Raw genomic sequence first — 21,386 nt, 5'->3', positions numbered from 1 at the left:
TTTAAGACGGGATTACACTACGGGCTGGGCAGTAAACAACTTTGGCAAAATGCATTCGTTAAATCGTGAATTTGTTAGTTTGTAAAACTTAAACTTTATAGTTTTGTAATTAAATTAAGTCTATTAGTGCTTGAATGTCTAAATTCGTGCTAAATATAATAAATTAAATATTTTTTTACGAATTTTTTTAATCTATCAATTTGTTTTTATATAAGGCAACATTGTACTCTAAACGTCAGTGTCAAAATCATATTTTAGACAAAAATAGTGCTTTGGGTTTTGGGTTACGAAAAATTAATAAAAACATAAAGAAATGTACACAGAAGTTGATGTATTCGTTAGTAATTATACTCTAATTGATCCTGAAATATACCAGCTGTGGATTGAGGGATGTTCTTGTAAGTAAATGCTCTTGAAAACACGATATCGTTATCATCAATTTATCGTTACAAAATCTTATATTAAATCTATATTTAGTTAGTTTCTAACGTAAGGAGTATATTATTAAGATTACCACATATGATACATAGGTTATTTCACGTATAAGAGACATATAACGTGAAATAATTCGTTTAATCTTTGTAAATTCTTATAGGGTGTAATTTCCATTTGATTTGTTTATATTTATACTCCAATTGGTATAACGATAAATTCTAATTAGTTTTAATTACAGTTATTAATATAAATGCGAAAGTTATTACATCTTTACACTCCATCTAGCCAAACTATCTTCTTAGAATTGTACATACATATATCTGAAGGACACATAAATCTTTCATGGAAAATTCAAGCGGCCATAGCCGTGGATTGAAAGCTATAAACATCTATAAGGTGTTCTAAAAGTATCTGCCACTGCTTTAATGGGAGGTAGTGTTGTGTTTGAAGATTACAATAGTAAATATAAATTATTGATTATGAGTAATTTTGTTTTTCATTCAAAAAAAGCTATGTATGTGTTTGATACAAAAGAGTCATCTGTCTCACTGCTTATATCTGAAAATAATTGCTATCAATTGTTTTCATTGACGAAGCGACATCATGTGTATTTGTGAACCAGTTTATACAGAGTAGAGTCAATGTTTATTTAACTTCTTTATGTTCTCAAATTGGTTTAACTGGTGCACGGTACGAAATTTCTTCACTATTGTAATATTCAAACACAACACTATCTCCCATTAAAGCCGTGTTTTAAATTATGGTTTCAACTACATCAAAAACTTCTTTTAATTCCTCACATACTCCATACTGTAGTTTACACAATGTGTAACAAAATACCCATATACATCAAGAAGCTCTGAAGAATACAGGTTGAATAGAATCTCTACACAAAGTTTCAGCTTAAAATATGTTTAAAAATCCAGTTTTAGTACCAAATACTAGGTGTCGCATGGTTCTTGATTTCAAATCATACAAACGTGTCACAACACTACAGGGATCACTCGCTAATATTACGAAACATTTCTTCTGTAAATCTGATCGCCTAGTACCTGTATACCTAATTTTGATTCGCGCGGCGGCGGCGCGTGCATAGGTATTGGAAAAATTCATAGCTTAATACCATGAAAACATGAGTTTAAAAAACCCTGCCTGTATCTAGAAACCGTGCAATTGATATGTATATCCCCTTTTTGTTACATGTTGTATATACTAGTAACCTAGTATAATATTAAAGCAGGAATATAATTAATCAACATGTTGGCAGAATGACAAAATACATGAAGTCTACAATATTTGTGTCTACATTCAATTAATAACACACCTGCTTCTGGTTATAATAGTCTTGTGGGTATTTTTAATAGAGCTTAAAATGAACTAATGTGTTCCTTTAAATTAACTTGTCTTTATGTTTTCTTTTTTATGGTATAAGCTGGTAAATGATCAGGCAGATCTCCTGATGGTAAGCAATTGCCGCTGCTCATGGATATTTGAAACACCAGGGGCATTACAAGTGCGTTGCCTTTTGGGAGTTTTTTTAAGGGTTTGAGTTTGTTTAAGGGTTATTGGGGAAGGTGAAGAAGGGTGGGTAATTTGGCCTCCGGTAAGCTCACTCACACAACAAAACACAATGCAAGCGTTGTTTCACGGCGGTTTTCGGTGAGACCGTGGTATCACTCTGGTCGAGCCAGTGCATTCGGGCCGAAGCATGGCTCTCCCACACTTTAAATACATGATAATGTTGATAATTGAATATTTCAGCGAGTGAAGCGGTGTCCACGCTACACCAGCGAGGGTTCGCCAAGCAGCATGGAGCGACGGTGGAGCTCATTGCCAGCGATGTCTTGGATCATTACAGGTAATCAAAATATATTTTTTATGGTATAAGCCGGTTTGAGTGGGTCATCCATAAATTACGTCACACGAATTTCATGATTTTTGACCCCCTCCCCCGTCCTTGTCACAATTGTTCACATTTGTGAGACTACCCCCTCCCTAATGTGACGTCACATTTTATAATTTTACATCTAGAAATCATTATTTAAATTAAACAGCAGTTCTGAAATTTGTTTTATTTCAATTAAAAATTTTTTTTTGTAAAATTTAAAATAAGATAACAGTTGAATTATTATAATTGAATTTTAGTAAATTTAGTATGTCTCACGATAGTAATTATACACCAAGAAAATGTTATTGCAAGAGCGAGTGTTATGCAAGCGGTGCTCAACAGTCGCTATTGCAATAACTTTTACTTTTTTATAATTTTAACATCTAATTAACAAAATATTGTACATTTCCAGAACATTCGCCCTTCTAGAGCGTCTCCTGACAGTTCCGTCGAAGCTGTCCGAACAGATGGTGTTCCAGATCGATGACGCCACCAAACAGATGCTCATTGAGAAGTGAGTCATACAGTTATACAGTATGGAGATCACTCACATGACTTAAATAAAACTGAAGCGCTTCGCTACAAACTTCCTTGTGCGAACTGCTAAGGAGTGTTTCCTGATGGGTATAACCTGGGTGTCTTCAAGGCCCGAGTGAATAGGTTGCTTATGGGCAGACGTGCTCCATCGTAGGCCGCATCATCACTTACCATCAGGCGAGATAGCGGCCAAACGTCGACCCATTAAATGTAAAAACTACAAGTAGTACTCGTCCACAGAAGCATAATACTACTAAATATTTCAACGAAAACTGAAAATAAAAAAATGAAATTTTCAAACAAAATAAATAATTAAATAAATCAAGTATTCAATTCTGTATGAACAGCTCCATGTTCCTTGACCACAGTAGAGCTGTAATGTTATAGGTTGTCTAGGAATGTTACGGACATGCGGCGCGGCTGTTATAATGCCGTATTTGTAAACAGTGTTCAAATTAGCTCAAAGAGAATAATGTACCTTTTGGCTTACCTATTTTTCCTATATCATATCGTATCGTATCAGTCAAGATGATAACAAATATGTGGTTTAAATTAAGTTGTAAGTAGTTTCTCCATACGGTATAATATTTGAAGTATGTAGATATATAGCGACCAGATTGGCGATATATCTAAAAAAGGGCCAAATTAAAAGTACCTTTAACAGACGAGTATGCATGAAAAGACTGATAACTGTTGATGAAGCGTGAGTGTAAGAACCGTGGCAATTGGCGGTCCATTGTCTCTGCCTACCCCCATGGGAGACAGGGTGAAGTTATGGATGTAGGTATGTACATGTACCCTTCTGGTTTATCGAAAACTGACTTCTGCCAACGATTTCGCCCGCGTTGCTGTAGAATAAAAAGCAATGTCACGCGTTTTTATCCTCGAAGTGGTAGGCAGAGGTGTACATTACGGCACGTAATGCCGCTATACAATGTACACCCACTTTTCACCATTTTGTGTTAAAGTCCCATGTAATGGGGGGTGAGCCTATTGCCATATACTGGGCACGACAGACTTCGTGCTACTACTGAGAAAATTTCGAAAAAACCGAAAAAAAAGTTAATTACCATGAAAAACTTGTTTCATATGAATCATGTCTTAAATAGGGATGATGACGGGGTATGAAAATGAAAAAACTATTAGACACGTATTTTTTATTTTGTCATATAGATAACAATGCTTACATAAAACGTGTCAAAGTTTACGAGTGGAAGCGAAGTACGTCACTATTGAATATAAAAAGTACTCAAAAGTGACGTCGCGCGATAATTCAAATCGATATATCTTCGAAAGTTAATTATTATGTTATCGGCTTACTCACGCAACTGTTTGACGAGGAACTCGACTAGTTTCAAGCCATGCTAGAGGCTCATATTCATGAGCAGCATTTCGCGACACACGACGCGGCGATTGTTATGAACCTCTAGCATGGCTTGAAACTAGTTAAGATTGTCATCAAACAGTTACATGGGTCAGCCGGTAACATAATAATTAATTTACTATGTCTCACGAAAGTTACAATAAAATTACGTGTCTAATATTTTAAAATAATCTACAAGACGGACATTGAAATAAAAATTAGTGAAAAATTAGTCATCTACCCTATTATCCCTGCGTGTCCCAGGTGGCGGAGCGGTCGGGCGCGCCGCTGCGCTGCTGCCGGCGGCAGTTCGACAACGTGCGGCGCGTGTTCAAGGCGGTCGAGGAGATGCCGGGCAACGTCGTCGCCAACATCCGCACCACCTTCCTGCTGTCTGAGCCGCTCGCCAAGTCAGTACTTGTATTATACTTTCAAGGATGTTAAGGATATTGTACCACAGTCCGTAACCGAAACTATCGGATATCCGAAATAAAATAAATATCCATTTTCGTAACCGAAACTGAAATAAATGTGCCGGATAATTTCGAATAGGAGCGGAGTTTTAATGAGACAAGTTACGAAAAGTTACTTATAGGCAGATTGAAGTACCTGCCAAATAAAGACCCTAAAATAAAACCATTTGATTGTCTATTTGTATGTTACTTTTGAAATTCCTTAGAAATACAACATACGTAACCGAAACTATCCGAAACTACCGGATAATTTGGAATAATTTCTTATCCGTATCCGAAACCGGAACCGATATAAAAATTTCGACTATCCGTGTCCATATCCATATCCGAAATTCCATATCCATAACATCCCCGATACTTATTACTAAATCATTTAGGGGGATGAATAATAGATGTTGGCCGATTCTCATAGATACCGGATAAGCACAAAAAATTTCATCAAAGTTGGTCAAGCCGTTTCGGAGGTGTATGTGCAACGAAAACTGTGACACGAGAATTTTATATAAGTATTAGATTTTCTCTCACATTATCCTCTATTTCATTGTGTGGACTTTAAAAGAGACTATGACCTCTGAGTTTGTTTCGGCATTTCTTCTCAGAGTAGTCGTAGGAAATTTCAAAGATTGATGTGTAAAAGTGTTATTTTGTAACCTACTTGCTGAAATAAATATCATTTATCATTTTAAACGTTGCTCCACACAATGATTTTCTAACCTGTGTCGTGGGTGCGTTTACAAACATACAAGTTTACATAATATGACACACAGACCCGAAACAACAATTTGTGGATCAGACAAAGAGTTGGTCCGTGCGGGAATCGAACCCACCACACGTTGCGGGGCAGCTCGGTTGCCCAGTCACCGCGCCAACCGAAAATATGTTTTCATTTAGTTATAGTTTAACGAAACTATATAACTAACTACTAGTTAATTTACTAAGTTAGGTTAGTTTTATATGACTAACTACTCTGTCAAATTTGTTTCACTTTGAAATTTTTTCTGCGCAACTTTGTTATTTTTTTACATAAGAACTTTCTTTGGACAATAACCAGTGCAACAAAAAAGAATCAGTGAAAACGGTTCAGTTTTTCTCGAGTTTTGCGCTCAGCAACACAGTCTTTTTTTAGGGGGGAAAATTATCCATTGACTTCTCTCGCCAGAGAAGAGGCGTGAAGAAGTGTCAGACTCTTACTGACTAAAAACCACCCCGTTCCTACTGCGCTGCTGCTCGGTTTGTCAATTGTATAGTCACTTAGTCGGGTATACGACACCCGTGGGAAGAGTGCGAGACTGGTACGCTTATATTTTAATAACATAAAGTTGTTATGTTGCAGGAAGTACGGTGCAGTGGTGTTCATAGCGTGCATGCGGTTTGAGACTGCCAAGCGGAAACTCACGTATCTGACGTTCAATGATTTCTACCATTGCGCCCAGGTACATATTTATCAGTTAAAGTTTTTAATTATTATGCCCTGTATGTTAATATCACTTTTCGCAATAGACGTAACATTTCGCTTTTTAATACTGAAAATTGCTGCAACGTCACGCCTTTTATTCCCGAAGGGGTAGGCAAAGGTGCACATTACGGCGTTCACCATAATGCCGCTATACCATGTACACTCACTTTTCACCATTTGTGTTATAAGTCCCATGTAAAGGTGGTGAGCCGTTTGCCATATACTGGGCACAATTCCAGACTCCGTGCTACTACCAGGAAATTTTCGAAAAACTGAAAAAAACCCAGTCATGCATTGCCCGACCCAAAAATCGAATCCGATACTCGTTGATCAGCAGTCGAGCTTGCGACCACTCGAAAACGAGGCAGTCGATTTTTTTTATTTCCCCGGTGTTGCATTCGTTGGAAAGGTCTCGGGCTCCGTGAGGTATTAGCAAAAAATGGTCGATCAGGAAAATTTAAGACAGAAGCACAAAAACAGGGTCCCATTGGCGAAACTGAGTTCGCCGGGTTTGCTAATTTAATTTATTTTATTTTTATTTATTAATTTATATCAGGCAACGAAGGCCCATATCAATACAATAATACTATACTAAAACCATAAAATACTATAAATACTTAATTCTTATATAATTATTGAGGTCACACGATGTGACGATGCGTGGCGTCGTATTACGCTGCTCGGTGTCACGTAGCCTGCCTCGAAAACGTGGGTATATACACCCTTCGGCCAAAATTCAGCCTTGAGGAACTTCTCGAGATGTTGAGTTGGAACTCGCACCACAAAACGACTTGAAGTTGGTACAGTTGAAGCTCTTTATTCGCGGGGTATGCGTTCCGTAAATATGAATACAGAAACTGTGAATATGGAATAACATAATTTGTATGTTGGGTTATAGGGGATGGTGTTCCTAGATGACGAAATCAAGTAGCAAATTGTAGATAAAAAAAATGTTTAATTGAACTTTCTGATCATACAGATTGCCTGATGATAATATTATTATCCTTCTACTGACGCGTTGACAAAGGATGGCGAATATATTATTTTAGGTTACGCACCGATATTTCGATTCGATCCGCGAATAAAGAAATCTAAACCGCGAATATGGGAATTGGGTCGCATTTTTATCCGCGAATAGTGAAAACGCGAATGAAGGAAGCGCGAATAAGGAGCTTCTACTGTATTTTGATTTGATTAATGTGTCGTGCCCCCGCAGGCGATAATGTCGTCGTGGACGTACAGCTGCACGGGCCCGGAGTACTACGACACGGAGATGGACCGCGAGTTCCTGCTCGAGCTGCGCGAGCTGCGCATCCTGCTCGACAAGGAGAAGGAGCATAAGCAGTGAGTGCCAGCTTCGACATAATAATAATTTACACTAGCCATTCAAACCAAATTAGTCTCCGACAAGGTACCCTACTACAAATACAAACCACAAGCAGTTTTAGAAAACGAACATTTTAAATTATATTGGTCAAACAGGACCATCATAACAGACAAAACGATCTACAACAATAGACCTGACATAACTATGCTCGATAAACAGAAAAAGTTAGTTTACATTTTACATAATATGTAGATATAGCCATTTGCAACACCCATAATCTCACTAACACACACTCAGAAAAAATTGCTAAATATACAGATTTATCAATAGAAATCAAAACTCAGTGGAAGATTACCCACACCAAAACTGTCCCAATCATTTTATCAACCACGGGAGTAATCCCAAAAACCCTTCACCATAGTCTTAAGGAATTAAATATTAGCCCATCAACATACCTTCTTCTTCAAAAAGCAGTCATATTAAATACTTGTCGCCTAACCAGAATTTTTTTAAATTCATAGATAACCTTATAGTTAATTAAACGCACTCGGCGAAATTCGTGTAAAATCACACTTTGTGGACCCCCTCCCTCCCCCTTAACGTGTGACGTAATTAATGGATGGTGTTTCAGATGCCCAAGGACGGCGGCGATTGCTTACCATCAGGTGATCCATCTGCTCGTTTACCGGCTTATACCGTAAAAAAGTAAAATTATATTTGTTGTCCACAGTTTGATCTGCATGCGTCTCCGTCCGAAGTTGTTGGAGAAATCTTACCAGGAACTGGAACTGAATTTCAGGTGAGGAATATGCTGAAAAACAGACATTGGCGCGGTGGCTAGGCAACCGCCTGCCGCACTATGTGTAGCGGTTTCGATTCCCGCATGAAACAACTCATTGTGTGATTCACACATTTTTGTTTCGGATCTGGGTGTAAAGGTGAACTTGTATGTTTGTAAACGCATCCACGACACAGGAGAAAATTCTAGAGTGGGGAAACATGTTTAAAATAATATTTTGGGGGGAACCTTACATTTTACCTTATTGTTATAAATAATGTATTCTTCTGTATTTGTAGACTATACACCCGCGCCCTGGTCGGCCTGGCTTGCAATCTACACCGCGGCCGAGAATTGAGATCCTTATTCATCGATCTTCTAGAGAGGTAAGTGATTATTCTTTGTCATCCAATTTGAGCACCGAACGCACTCTCGATTCGATCTCGTTCAACGTTAAAGAAACTCGTACTAAGCGTACTGTACGTATAAGATTTTATAAGTAAAACGTAGGCTCAATGCTAAATCCCCCATCCCTAATCCCCAATCTCCCCTCCCTTTTTAGGAAACAGATCTCGTTCAGTAAAGTTCCCTAAGAAACGTATCCTCCGACCAGGCGAGGTGATCATGTCTGGCGGGCTTTCTGCCCAACTGTTGTTCGTTGGGATTTTCTATCCATGTTTATTCACATGTAAACTTCATATGTACGATGTAAGATTTATGACGTCATCCGTTGATTTGCTCGTCGATCGTCTATGTGCGACTTCTGTCATCTGTCACTTGTCATGTGTCGCCACACCCTAATTCTTAAATCTTCAAACTTGCCCCCTTAGACCAGAAACGCACTTGTAGCCCCGCTAGTGTTGTGGGTGTCCATGGGCAGCGCTGATTGTTTAAAACGTTTAATCTCAATATCGTATCGTCACCCCTTTTATCCTCGAAGGGGTAGGCAGAGGTGCACATTACGGCAGGTAATGCCGCTATACAATGTACACCCACTTTCCACCATTTGTGTTATAAGTCCCATATACGAGTAATAGAGGGTGAACCAACCAAACGAAACACAACACAACCTGATGGTAAGCAATCACCGTCGCATATGGACACCCTAGAACACTAGAGACGTTATAAGTGCGTTGCCGATCTTTTGGGGGTTAGGAATTTAAGGGTTGTTGGGGGATCGGGGTTAGAAAGATTGGGAAGGAAGGGGGGAATTGGGCCTCCGGTAACCTCACTCACACAACTAAACATAACGCAAGCGTTGTTTCACGTCGGTTTTCTGTGATGCCGTGGTATCACTCCGGTAGTGCCGAAGCATGGCTCTCCCTATAATTCTTCTTAATCTTAAATTTTTTTTTACATTTTCTTTCTCATCTCATTTTCTTCAATTTATTTATCCTAAGTACTACAAACTTATTTATTAGTGGTTAACTGGTATATTTTTTTAAATCAATAGATAATTATTGCCGACAATTTATCACCATATAGATAAAATAATAATTAATCGCTACGTTTTTGAAATTAAGTGCTAAATACTTAAAATGAATTGTCTGTCTTTCCATTACAGATGTGTAGAGCCACTTAGATTGGGATCCTGGCCGAAGACGGATCTGGCGCAGTTTCTGTGCGCATACGAACAATGCGCGCTACAGATGGATGTGTTAAGGTATAGGAATATAACGATTTTTACAAGTTTTTTTTTACGTTTGATGGGTCGACGTTTGGCCACTATCTCGCCCGATGGTAAGTGATGATGCGGCCTACGATGGAGCACGTCTACCCATAAGCAACCTATTCACTCGGGCTTTGAAGACACCCAGGTTATACCCATCAGGAAACACACTTCCTAGCAGTTCGCACAAGGAAGCTTGAACCGAAGCGCTTGGTGCGAGTGGGTGGGATATCTACCATGAAATCAATGTGATTGTGATTGGACCTTAAAAAATAATCTAGTGGCTAAAATCTAGAAGGTTATCCTTTCGATTTCAATTAATTGGGCCTCCGGTAACATCACTCACACAACGATCTCTTTTATTTTATTTAAAGACACTCATATTTACAAATTTATTATTGTTTCAGGGAAGCTGATTTGAAGAGCGTTTGGGAAAGATACATGAGAGTTATAAGCCAATGTCTGCTAACTATGTATCATATATAACTATTCATATAACATAACTATATTATGTCATATTTAAGTCAAAATTATATATCAAATAGACCAAAGATACATTTTTAAAATGTCAAAAATTTAAATTTAATCTTTTAATACATACATACAAATGAGACAAGCCCGCCACAACCTCCCATACCGCTGCAACTCCTGTGCACCAGGATCTACAGTAGATACAACCATGTAAACACCGGAACACTGAAGTCCAACGTCCCAGGGACATGAATGACTGTCTTGGATCCCGCAACGAAATAAATCAGAAGATATTATTAGAGGAGAAGAAAAAGAAAACGATAGTTTCCACTTCCCTCGGTGAATTTAATGCAGGAGACAGAATGACTTAAGCCTTAAGGCACAAAAGAGACTGCACAACTGGGAGAAGCCCAGTCGCCAAGTACCACGGGAATTTGAATTAAAAGTAAATAAAAATATTCATGCATCTGATCTTATCTAGAGGAGATTTTATCACAATATCTTTATAAATCTTAATAATCTGGTACACAAATAAATTAGACCTAATACTAAGAAACTTCGATTCATGGGCTTTTTCGGTTTTGCGAAAATTTCTCAATAGTAGCACGGAGTCCGGAATTGTGTCCAGTATATGGCAACAGATATGGGACTTATAACACAAATGGTGAAAAGTGTGTGTACATTGTATAGTGGCATTACGTGCCGTAATGTGCACCTCTGCCTACCCCTTCGGGGATAAAAGGCGTGAAGAAGAAGTTAAGCTAAATAAAACCGTTTAAAATGGTCTGATTATTTTGGCTACCATTTTATTTTGCCACTTCTATAGTCAGACAGTCCACTGCTGGACTATGAGCCTCCTCTACATAAGATTGGAAATCTTAATTTAACAATAGAACTTGAGACGGGATATTTACCATGTTTATTTATGTGTATGAGTTTCCGATATTTCGGCACTGTTGCAAGCGTCATGATCACGGATGAACTGGAGTATATGCGGGTGGTTTAAGTTCTAATGTTAGTGACCATGTCAGTTTAAAAACTTAAATTTTAATTTAGTAAAACATATCATAACATCACAACTATTATTGCCTAAAAGGGTATGGAAAAGGCATGTTTATGTATGTATGTATGTATGTATGTCTACTATAAAATTGTACTATTTAGGCATCAAACAGGTAAAAATATTTCGTATCTTACTTTAATAGTATAAGTGCGAAAATTTGTGTGTATGTTTGTTACTCAATCACGTCAAAACGGCTGAAGGGATCGGTATGAAATTTGGAACAGGGGTAGATTACAGTCTGGAATAACACATAGGCTTACTTTCTATCCCATGGGAAAGGTGAAGCCGCTCTCTAAAGCTAGTATACTATAAATGGTGTACTATTTTGGGCATCTAACCCGCTAAAGTATTTTGTATGTAATATAAATGTTAAGTGTTGTCTAATATTAACAAAAATTGGTTAAAAATCTATTTAGTAATAATTTTATATTTCATTTGTATCGTCTTTATAATATTAGAGATAAGCCCAGCTGGAAGTCAAAGTCAAAGTCAAAATTATTTATTTAAAATAGACTGGGAAGGCACTTTTGAACGTCAAAGCAAATATTACATTATAAAAAAAAAAAAATGTCTGTCTGTCGGTCAGTCCTCTAGTTGCTCTATTTGCTTGTTCCAAAGTGTAGATTCCTATGGAGAAGAACGAGCAAGAAACTCCATAGGTTACTCTTTTTTAATCAGATTCACAATACAATTCTTGGTTACATTGTTTCGTTGGTTCAATTATGTGAGAACAATGTAACACTTATGTTCAGATTTTATTTATAAAAAGTTGTTATTTATTGGTATAATGTATAATAATAAGTATTGTTAATCCCACATGACGAGAATCTCGTGAAAGTTGAAAAAGATAAAGCCAGTAAATATCTTGATTTAGCTCATGAGGTTGTCGACATGTGGGATGTAGATTCAGCAATCATTGTGCCGATAGTCGTATCTGCCAATGGCCTCATAGCCAAAAGCCTCGACCAACACCTGAGTAGGCTAACGTTAGATGGTTGGATCAAGAGCCTGATGCAGAAGGCAGTACTTCTGGACACGGCGCGTATTGTCCGGAGATTCCTCTCTCTTGAGCCCTGACCGCCGGTAGCTTGGACCATGCTCCCGCTACTGGTCGGCTCCTATTTATATATTTTTAAATATGATTTTATTTTGTATTTCTTAAGTAGTATTTAAAAATGTAATTTTAGGGAATTTTAAATAAATATTGTTAAAAGAAAAATAAAAATACAGAAAATTTCAAATTCGAAACGTTGTGTTTTATTTTCATTTTTACAAAAAAAAAACAATCATTTAAAAATATAATAAGAATAAAGAATAAACTGAAAACGTATAAAATAATATTATTACAATAGTAAAAAAAACATCATTTTTTTATTTCAAGTTTTATTTTTATCACATAGTGACTATTTACAATTTAATAGTTAAATTATTTCGTCATAATAATATTAGTTAATTTTAAAGCATTAGAAACAACTATTATCCCTTTTAATCCCCAAAGGGGGTAGACAGAAGTGCACATATAAGTTGTTCTAAAAGTATCTGCCACGGCTTTAATGGGAGGTAGTGTTGTGTTTGAAGATTACAATAGTGAATATAAATGATTGATTATGAGTAATTTGTTTTCATACAAAAAATCTATGTATGCGTTTGTTATGAAAGAGCTATCTCTTTCACCGTCTCTGTCGCATCGTGCGTATATAAAGTGGTTCACAAACCACTTTCTGCAGAATAGACTTAATGTTTATTTAACATCTTTATGTTCTCAAATTGAGTTAACGAAATTACTTCACTATTGTAATCTTCAAACACAACACTACCTCCAATTAAAGCCGTGGCAGATACTTTTAGAACACCTTATATACAATGTACACCCACATCACCAGTTGTGTTATAATTCTAATGGTTTAAAATAAAAAATCTTGTAGTTTAGAACAGAAAACATTGATTTTCTTATACATTGAAAATTAGACTTCGCTATCTCTGTCTAACTTCAAGAGAAAGAACGAGATAGCAATACTTCTTAAATTTTTATGTAATTTTGAAGTAAAAACGTGAGTTCTAACTTTAAAATACAAGAGAATCAATGTTTATTGAATAACAAACTTAATTTTCAACATCATACGGTATAAAATTGCATGTTTTCACAAATTCCATATTTTTTTACAATTAGGAATGGTTGAATACACAATATTTTTGGTGAAGTTTCAATTTGACAAGCGAAATTAGGCTTTATTGTATTGAATATAAGAATCATCAAATCTTGTCAAGCGAAATTAAGCTTTATCAAACTGAATATAAGACTCAAATCTTGTCTAGTTATATGTACAATGATTTTAAAAGTACCTATAAGTCTGTTTCCATCATTCATATATAATAGGGGATGGGCCTAATGCCAATGGGTACTTATACAAACTTAAGGTAAGCGTCTACAGGCCCGCATCGTACGCATCGCACGCATTCCGTATGACGTCATCAGTACGCATCGCATGTAGGCATTGCCGATGATGCGGTCCGTACGATGCGGATCAGTGGACGCAGTTGTATGAGTTTCTATACAAGACAAACTAAAATCCGTTGCGTGCGATGCGTTCGATGCGGGTCTGTGGACGCTTACCTTGATAAAACAATGTCTATGTCCGAGTAACTAAGAATCGAATCCGGGAATTAGGGAGTCGCTTACAACCGACTGAACCGAGGAAGTCACATCTTTAATCAACAAATATTTGTCGACAAGTTTTACCGCCGTACTCAGAGACATTTAATGATTAATTAAACTATTCCTTAGTAACGATTTTGTTCCGAAAACAATTGCTAAGGACTGGGTTACTGCGGACTACCTAGAGGGTTTACCGGGGCTCCGGCTCAAAGCAGGAGTAGGAACGGGGTGGTTTTTAGTCAGTAAGAGTCTGACACTTCCTCTCGCCTCGCCCAAGGCGGGAGATGATGATCATTGGATGATTTTTCCCCCCCCCTTAAAAAAAGGAACTGGGATAAGTAACCATTAAATGACTCTTGAGAACGGCAGTAAGACAATCAAGTTTCTCAAATTTACATTATTTAAGTACATTTTTTTATACCAAAATCTACTCAGTCCGTTATCAACAATTCTGTACCTTATCCCTTTAATAATAAGCTTCATAATCAAAGGCACGAGACTTATCTTTGCTTTAGTCATAGTTTTGGTAATAAAGGGTAGACAGAGACCCAGAATGAGAGATTTTTTTTGTAATTTTTGGTCCAAATCCCAAATCGAGACTAATACATAATATAGGGTGACTGGTAATTAGTGAACGATATTTAAACACGTGATTGTACTCATGATTACAAACAACTTTCCTGAAGAAACTTTATTTGTATACTCATTAGTTTTATTTTTATCACAATAACAAATATCCTTCACTAATTTTTACCAGTCACCCTATATAATTAGAGTGTATGTTTGTAATATTGAAACAATCGCTTTTTACTACATGCATATGAATATACATACACCAAAATAATATTTTTTACAATTTAAAATCTGTCTGTCTGTTAATTATTATGTTATCGGCTTACTCACGCAACTGTTTGATGAGGAACTCGACTAGTTTCAAGTCATGCTAGAGGCTCATATTCATGAGCAGCATTCTGCGACACACGACGCGGCGATTGTCGCGCTGCTACTGAGTAAGCCGATAACATAATAATTAATTTAGTATGTCTCACGAAAGTTATAATAACATTATCTGTCTGTTTATTCCGGCTAATCTCTGAAATGGCTGGACCGATTTTGACGACATTTTAATAGCATGTAGCTGATGTACTAAGGAGTGACTTAGGCTACTTTTTATTAGTCACAAAGTCTGTAATATATGCGAACAAAGCCACGGGCATCTGCTAGTAATATTATAAATGCGAAATTAAGTCGCTTTATGCACTCAAGCTATATTTTAATAATTTTGCATATATTTAGTTGGGAGTATGGATAAAGACAGGCAAGTAACGCCTCGGGTAAAACATAGTATATTGGATTATTTTTATATAGGAATGTTATATATCTACTTGAAATTCATTCACGGACTTATATGTCTAAAATCACATTACTTATATACTAGTCAATTTTATATACTAATGTAATATGTTGAATTTCAAGTCATTGTTACCTCTACTCTTCCCGTTGGGTGTGGTATACCCGATTAAGGGACTACACATTAGACAGAGACCGTGCAGCAGCGCTCTCTGATAAACCTGAACCTTTTATACTGCGATCTCCAATCTTGTCAAGCGTGGAGATTATGGCAAACCCCTCTTATGTAGAGGAGGCTCATAGTCCAGCAGTGGACTTTAAAAAATAAAATAGTTATCTTAGAAAATCGTCGTCACGCCTTTAATCCTCGAAGGGGTAGGCAGAGGTGCACATTACGGCACGTAATGCCGCTATACAAGGTACACCCACTTTTCACCATTTGTGTTATAAGTCCCATGTAATAGGGGGTGAGTAGTTCGGAAAAAATGACTTAAAATTCAGTTTAGCATATTTTTTAACATGTTATGTGTACCCGATTCCGCTCATGTTCGACTTAAAATTAACTATATACAGTTGAGCTTAAAGTTGTCAAATATTTTGAGCTACACGTTCGATTCTCGATACAAAACCAAATATGAATTGCTTTACATATTACTAGCGACCCGCCCTAGCTTCGCATGGGTGCAGTGGTGATATATTATGCATGTCTTATACATATAAACCTTCCTCTAGAATCACTCTATCTATTAAGAAAAGAACCGCATCAAAATCCGTTGCGTAGTTTTAAAGATTTAACCATACAAAGGGACATAGGGACAGAGAAAGCGAGTTTGTTTTATTTTTTTATTACATCGTCCCGTCTTTTATCCCTGAAGGGGTAGGCAGAGGTGCACATTACGGCATGTACTGCCGCTATACAATGTACACCCACTTTTCACCATTTGTGTTATAAGTCCCATGTAATAGGGGGTGAGCCTATTGCCATATACTGGGTATTTTTGTCTATTTATTAATTTAGCTGCCAAGAATGAGACTAAACGCCTTACTCAGAGACATTTAATGATTACTTAAACTATTTCTTAGTAAAGATTTTGTTTCGAAAACAATTGCTAAGGACTGGGTTAAGTAACCATTAATTAATGACTCTGAGTAAGGCGGTATTTTGAAAAACTCATATGCGGTTTTGTAATCGAAAATCTTTTATTTATTTATGTGGCGGAAATCGGGTTTTAGTAATTTAGTATTCATATCTTACTAAGGCATCTAAAAAATATTGAGCCTAAGTTATTTTTATGGTATAAGCCGGTAAACGAGTAGACGTATCACCTGATGGTAAGCAATCGCCGCCGCCCATGGACACATGAAACACCAGAGGCGTTACAAGTGCGTTGCCTTTTGGGAGTTAGAAATTTGAGTATTAGGGGTACGGGGATTGGGGATTGGGGGTAATTGAGCCTCCGGTAACCTCACTCACACAACGAAAAACAACGCAAGCGTTGTTTCACGTCGGTTTTCTGTGAGGCCGCGGTATCACTCCGGTCGAGTCGGCCCATTCATGGATCTTATTTATGCTTTATCAACTCAAGAAATCTTCTTGTAATTTTGTATACATATAGTTGAGAGTACGGAGAAAGACATAGGCAAAGTCGCGGGTAAAAGACAGTTATATATGTTTTAAAAGATACTTTAAGCCCAAAATTTTTTAGTCGCCTTAGTAAATATTATTTTGTTACATAGACTATTTTATATAAACTTGTCATTTATACACTAAGTATGTATATATTATGTACACTTGAAATTTTCAAATCGACGTAACTTATAATATACAGAGTAAAATTAAATTCGTAAATAATAATTTAAAACTATTGAAAATGTTACTGTAGTGATTAAAACATATACATATAGAAAATATGAATATGAGTAATTACAAGCCGTGTAGTGACGATAGAAAAGAATACATTTGTCACCACCCCTACTCTTCCCTCGGGTGTCGTATACCCGACTAAAAGTCTAACACACTTAACGAGCACCGCTTCAACCTAACAATGAACTTGTCATTAAAATTTGAACTTTAAATCGTATGTCGTATGATATATTTCATAACGTCAATACAAAAAAGGCGACGGCGGGTGGACAGCGCGCGGTCCTCTTGAATCATAGTCGACGCGGCCGCGGCTCTTGTGCTTACTGCTCGTTGAGGGTGGTTTTCCGAAAAAAATCACAAAATGTTAACGGCGTCATTATCCTCAACCAAAAGTTAACAATTCTGCCGATTGAAACACAAAATTTGGTTTCAATAAAATAAGCTGTGACACTGCTCTCAACCAATACAATAAAAAAAAGGATGATAATAAGCTACTATGATGCTTAATAAAGCGGAAGAATAATGGTTTGTCAAATAAAAGTTAAAGTTTTTCGGAAAACCACCCTTGACAGCGAGCCGGCCGCTAAGCGCTAGTGAAACGTTAAATTGCGCGCTTGCAACTCGCTGTCGCCGCGCTGTAAGCACGCTGGCAGCTAACGGTAGCCACAATAAGCCAGTTTCCTACTAGTCAAATTCAATACTTTTTTCGAAACGTCAAAAACGATATTTTCTATGAACTTTGTATGAAATACTCTATTACGACGTCATCAGATTTTGACGTCAAATAGCAGACTTATTTCTAGAAATTTAGCTAGAAAAATTCGAAAATTATAGTTCATCAAATTTATGAATGTGGGTGTTGTAATAATTTATTTTTGACCCAGTCATCATCCCTATTTGAAACAACGCCGGGCCGGAGCCATGTTTGTTACTGTTATGACAACACATTTGACAGAGACCGGGCAGCAGCGCTCTCTGATAAACCTCAACCTTTTATACTGCGATCTCCAATCTTGACAAGTGTGGAGATTATGTCAAACCCCTCATACTGTTGTGGTTCTTTCCTCTAAAGACCACTACAGAATCAACTTGCACGGTTCTCTCACATTATTCTTTATTTGATTTGTCTGGACTTTAAAAGAGACTGACCTCTGAGTTTGTTTCGGCATTTCTTCTCAGAGTAGTCGGATAGGAAATGCCGGCCTCATCTAGTTATTTGAAATATTGACGTGTAAAAGTGTTATTTTATAACCTATTTACAGAAATAAATATCATTTATCCTCTTATGTAGAGGAGGCTTATAGTCCAGCAGTGGTTTTTTTTTAAAGAGTAACGATGGAGTTTCTTGCTCGTTCTTCTCCATTCGAAGCTACACTTTGGCTTCGCCTAGCTTCACTGACAGACAAACTGACGGACCATCTCCATTTCGACGTTTCAAAAATACCTAATTAAGGATCAATTGAAATAAATACTTTGACATTAAAACTTAGTTTAAATTAAAAAACTCTCAAATTTAATAAAACTCTGTATATTTCAATTTCATCTTTTTACAATTGTTATTAAGTTATCGGCTTACTCACGTAACTGTTTGAGAAGGAACTCGACTAGTTTCAAGCCATGCTAGGGGCTCATATTCATGAGCAGCATTCTTCGTCAAACAGTTACGTGAGTAAGCCGATAACATAATAATTAATTTAGTATGTCTCACGACATATTTTTATATTAAGTATATTATTTTTACAATAAATTCAAATAAATAAATAATAACCAGTACTAAATATTCTTTTTTTATCGTCAATATAGTTGTTTTTTTTTTTATTATTTTTTACATATTTTTTTTTCTTTTGGTAACTTAGAGATCTCTTATAGTACAATAACATATCCATTTCTATCTAATACGAAATCTACACTGGGCGACTCGAGGACAACTTTTGAGCAACTTTTTTTAAATTTACTTCACAATAAAATATATTTAATTGTTAGTTAAATTACATTGTACAGTATTATTTTAAGATAAAAATAGTGAAGACAACTTTAGTTGCTTATATGAGCAACTTTGTTGCCCACTTTAAATATTATAATTAAGTACTGATAAAGACTTTGTTTAACTATGCTCATAAATGAACACAGAACAAACATAAAATAGCAAAAAAATCGGGCAACAGTTGCGCAACTTTTTACAAAAAAAAAACTAATTAAGTACTTAATTTTCCGAGTTCATCCGAGTTTCGAACTCGAAAATTTCATTGCTCGAACCGCCCAATGCGTTTCGAACCTCAATTCATAAATTTTCAGTCATTTTTCATAATTCTTTAAACTTGGTTTGTACTTAACTATGATTCGAGAGTATCTCAAATTGCTTAGGTATCATCAAGCCATCTATTCTAAGTAGGATATGCAGATCTCATATTGTAGTAGTATAGCTAGCAACAAAAGCCTGGTAACATTTAACAATATGTCAGATTTGTATGGGGGCCATCCATTAATTACGTCACAATTTAAGGGGGAGGGGGGTTGACGAAGTGTGACTTTATGTGACGAGGTGGTCTGATCCGGAGCTGCGGACTATCAAGCGGGTTTACCGGGGCTCCGGCTCGAAAAGCAGGAGTAGGAAGGGGGTGGTTTTTAGTCAGTAAGAGTTTGACACTCCCTCCCGTCTCGCCCAAGGCGGAAGAAGTAATTGGATGATTTTCCCCCTTAAAAAAAAATGTGACGAGGGCGTGGGAAGGGTCTTAAATTTTGTGACGTCACATTTCAATTACTATTATAATTTAATTGTTATCTTATGTTAAATTTACTAAAAAATATTTTTAATTGAAATTTCGGAAACAAATTTCAAACTGCTGTTTTAATTAAATAATTATTTCTAGATGTAAAATTATAAAATGTGACGTCACACTAGGGAGGGGGAGGTCTCACAAATGTGACCAATTGTGACAAGGACGGGCAAGGGGGTCAGTAATCATGAAATTCGTGAGACGTAATTTATGGATGGCCCCTATTAAACATACAAATATCAAAATATTTTAAAAAGACTTGTGTTGCTAACTATACTCGAAAAACTATCATTTTTAACAAAGGACTTTTTTTACCCTTACAATTTCAGACCATTTGGGGGCCCAAAACAACTGGATACGAAAACCTATTTCCCTAAAGAATACTGTATGCAAGGAATCAATAAATCAGTTTTAATATTTACACCGGACCTCAATCTACCCAATTCCGGACTGGATTTCTACCCAATCCACACTTGACCATGATCACATTCCAAAATAATATACACAGACTTTTGACAGTCCAAATGTCCATTATGGACCAAAATATCCACAATGAACCAAATTGTCCATCTCAAGAACTCAAGGATTGGGGTCAAACTCATCGGGGTCTTACTTGACCGGGGTCTGGACCGTGTGGGGTCCAAGTAGCTCTGCGCCGGAGTGACTTTGTGGGGTCTACAGCGCGAGTCCTCCCAACCCCTCTCATATGTCGACCTCGCAGATTTTCCTCTTTTGAGGGAGACCGTATTTGTCTTTTTTGATTACTTCCAGTTTTAGTCTTAGGTACGTTTCTAGTCTTGATACTGCGTATTCCTGAAAAAGAAATTCTTTTTTAGATTATTTCTTAAAAAAAAATTATGCGACAACCGCGCCGCGCAAGCTACACTTTGGAACGAGAGCCCTAGCTTCACTGACAGACAGACTGACGGACAATTTAATTTGCCTAATTAAGGATCAAATGAAATAAATGCCTTTGAGTTTGAACAACTCTTTGTGTGATCCACAAATTGTTGTTTCCGGGTCTGTGTGTCATGTGTATGTGAACTTGTATGTTTGTAAACGCACCCACGACACAGGAGACAATCCTAGTGTGTGGCAAGTTAAAAACATAAAACACAACACCCCGATTCCCCAACAACCTTTAAATTTCTAACTGGCAATGCACTTGTAACGCCTCTGGTGTTTCGCATGTCCATGGGCGGTGACGATTGCTTACTGTGGTGATCCGTCTACTCGTTTACCAGCTTGTACCATAAAAAAGAACATACTAAGTTTTATT

General features: G+C 36.8%; 2 protein-coding genes and 1 long non-coding RNA gene across 5 annotated transcripts in view; 1 reads left to right on the top strand and 2 right to left on the bottom strand.

Moving 5' to 3' along the window:
• The first annotated feature begins 226 nt into the window (after positions 1–226).
• On the top strand, positions 227–10,978 carry LOC118280232 (acidic fibroblast growth factor intracellular-binding protein). Its single transcript, XM_050702244.1, has 10 exons — positions 227–398; positions 2,197–2,293; positions 2,736–2,837; positions 4,457–4,633; positions 6,030–6,129; positions 7,369–7,496; positions 8,210–8,278; positions 8,557–8,643; positions 9,822–9,920; positions 10,334–10,978. Exons 1-10 carry the CDS (start codon positions 314–316, stop codon positions 10,410–10,412), a joined length of 1,023 nt encoding a protein of 340 aa, XP_050558201.1. The 5' UTR covers positions 227–313; the 3' UTR covers positions 10,413–10,978.
• Positions 10,979–15,343: 4,365 nt separating this feature from the next.
• On the bottom strand, positions 15,344–18,620 carry LOC126912001 (uncharacterized). Its single transcript, XR_007706610.1, has 2 exons — positions 18,321–18,620; positions 15,344–15,693 (listed from the first exon to the last, which is right to left on the bottom strand). It is a non-coding gene; the product is annotated as an uncharacterized LOC126912001 (long non-coding RNA).
• A 222-nt stretch (positions 18,621–18,842) lies between these two features.
• Positions 18,843–21,386, bottom strand: part of LOC118280378 (choline/ethanolamine kinase) — a 43,599-nt gene continuing 41,055 nt past the window's right edge. For all 3 annotated transcript variants that reach the window (XM_050701899.1, XM_050701900.1, XM_035600376.2), the window contains one exon: positions 18,843–20,920. In XM_050701899.1, the coding sequence (XP_050557856.1) occupies positions 20,810–20,920 (111 nt within the window). In that variant the 3' untranslated portion in view covers positions 18,843–20,809. The remainder of the gene's footprint in view (positions 20,921–21,386) is intronic.

The sequence above is a fragment of the Spodoptera frugiperda genome, chromosome 21, assembly GCF_023101765.2.
Source record: "Spodoptera frugiperda isolate SF20-4 chromosome 21, AGI-APGP_CSIRO_Sfru_2.0, whole genome shotgun sequence".
Lineage (NCBI taxonomy): Eukaryota > Metazoa > Arthropoda > Insecta > Lepidoptera > Noctuidae > Spodoptera > Spodoptera frugiperda.
Note: the sequence above shows the minus strand (reverse complement) of the source record. Positions and strands in the feature narration are given on the sequence as shown.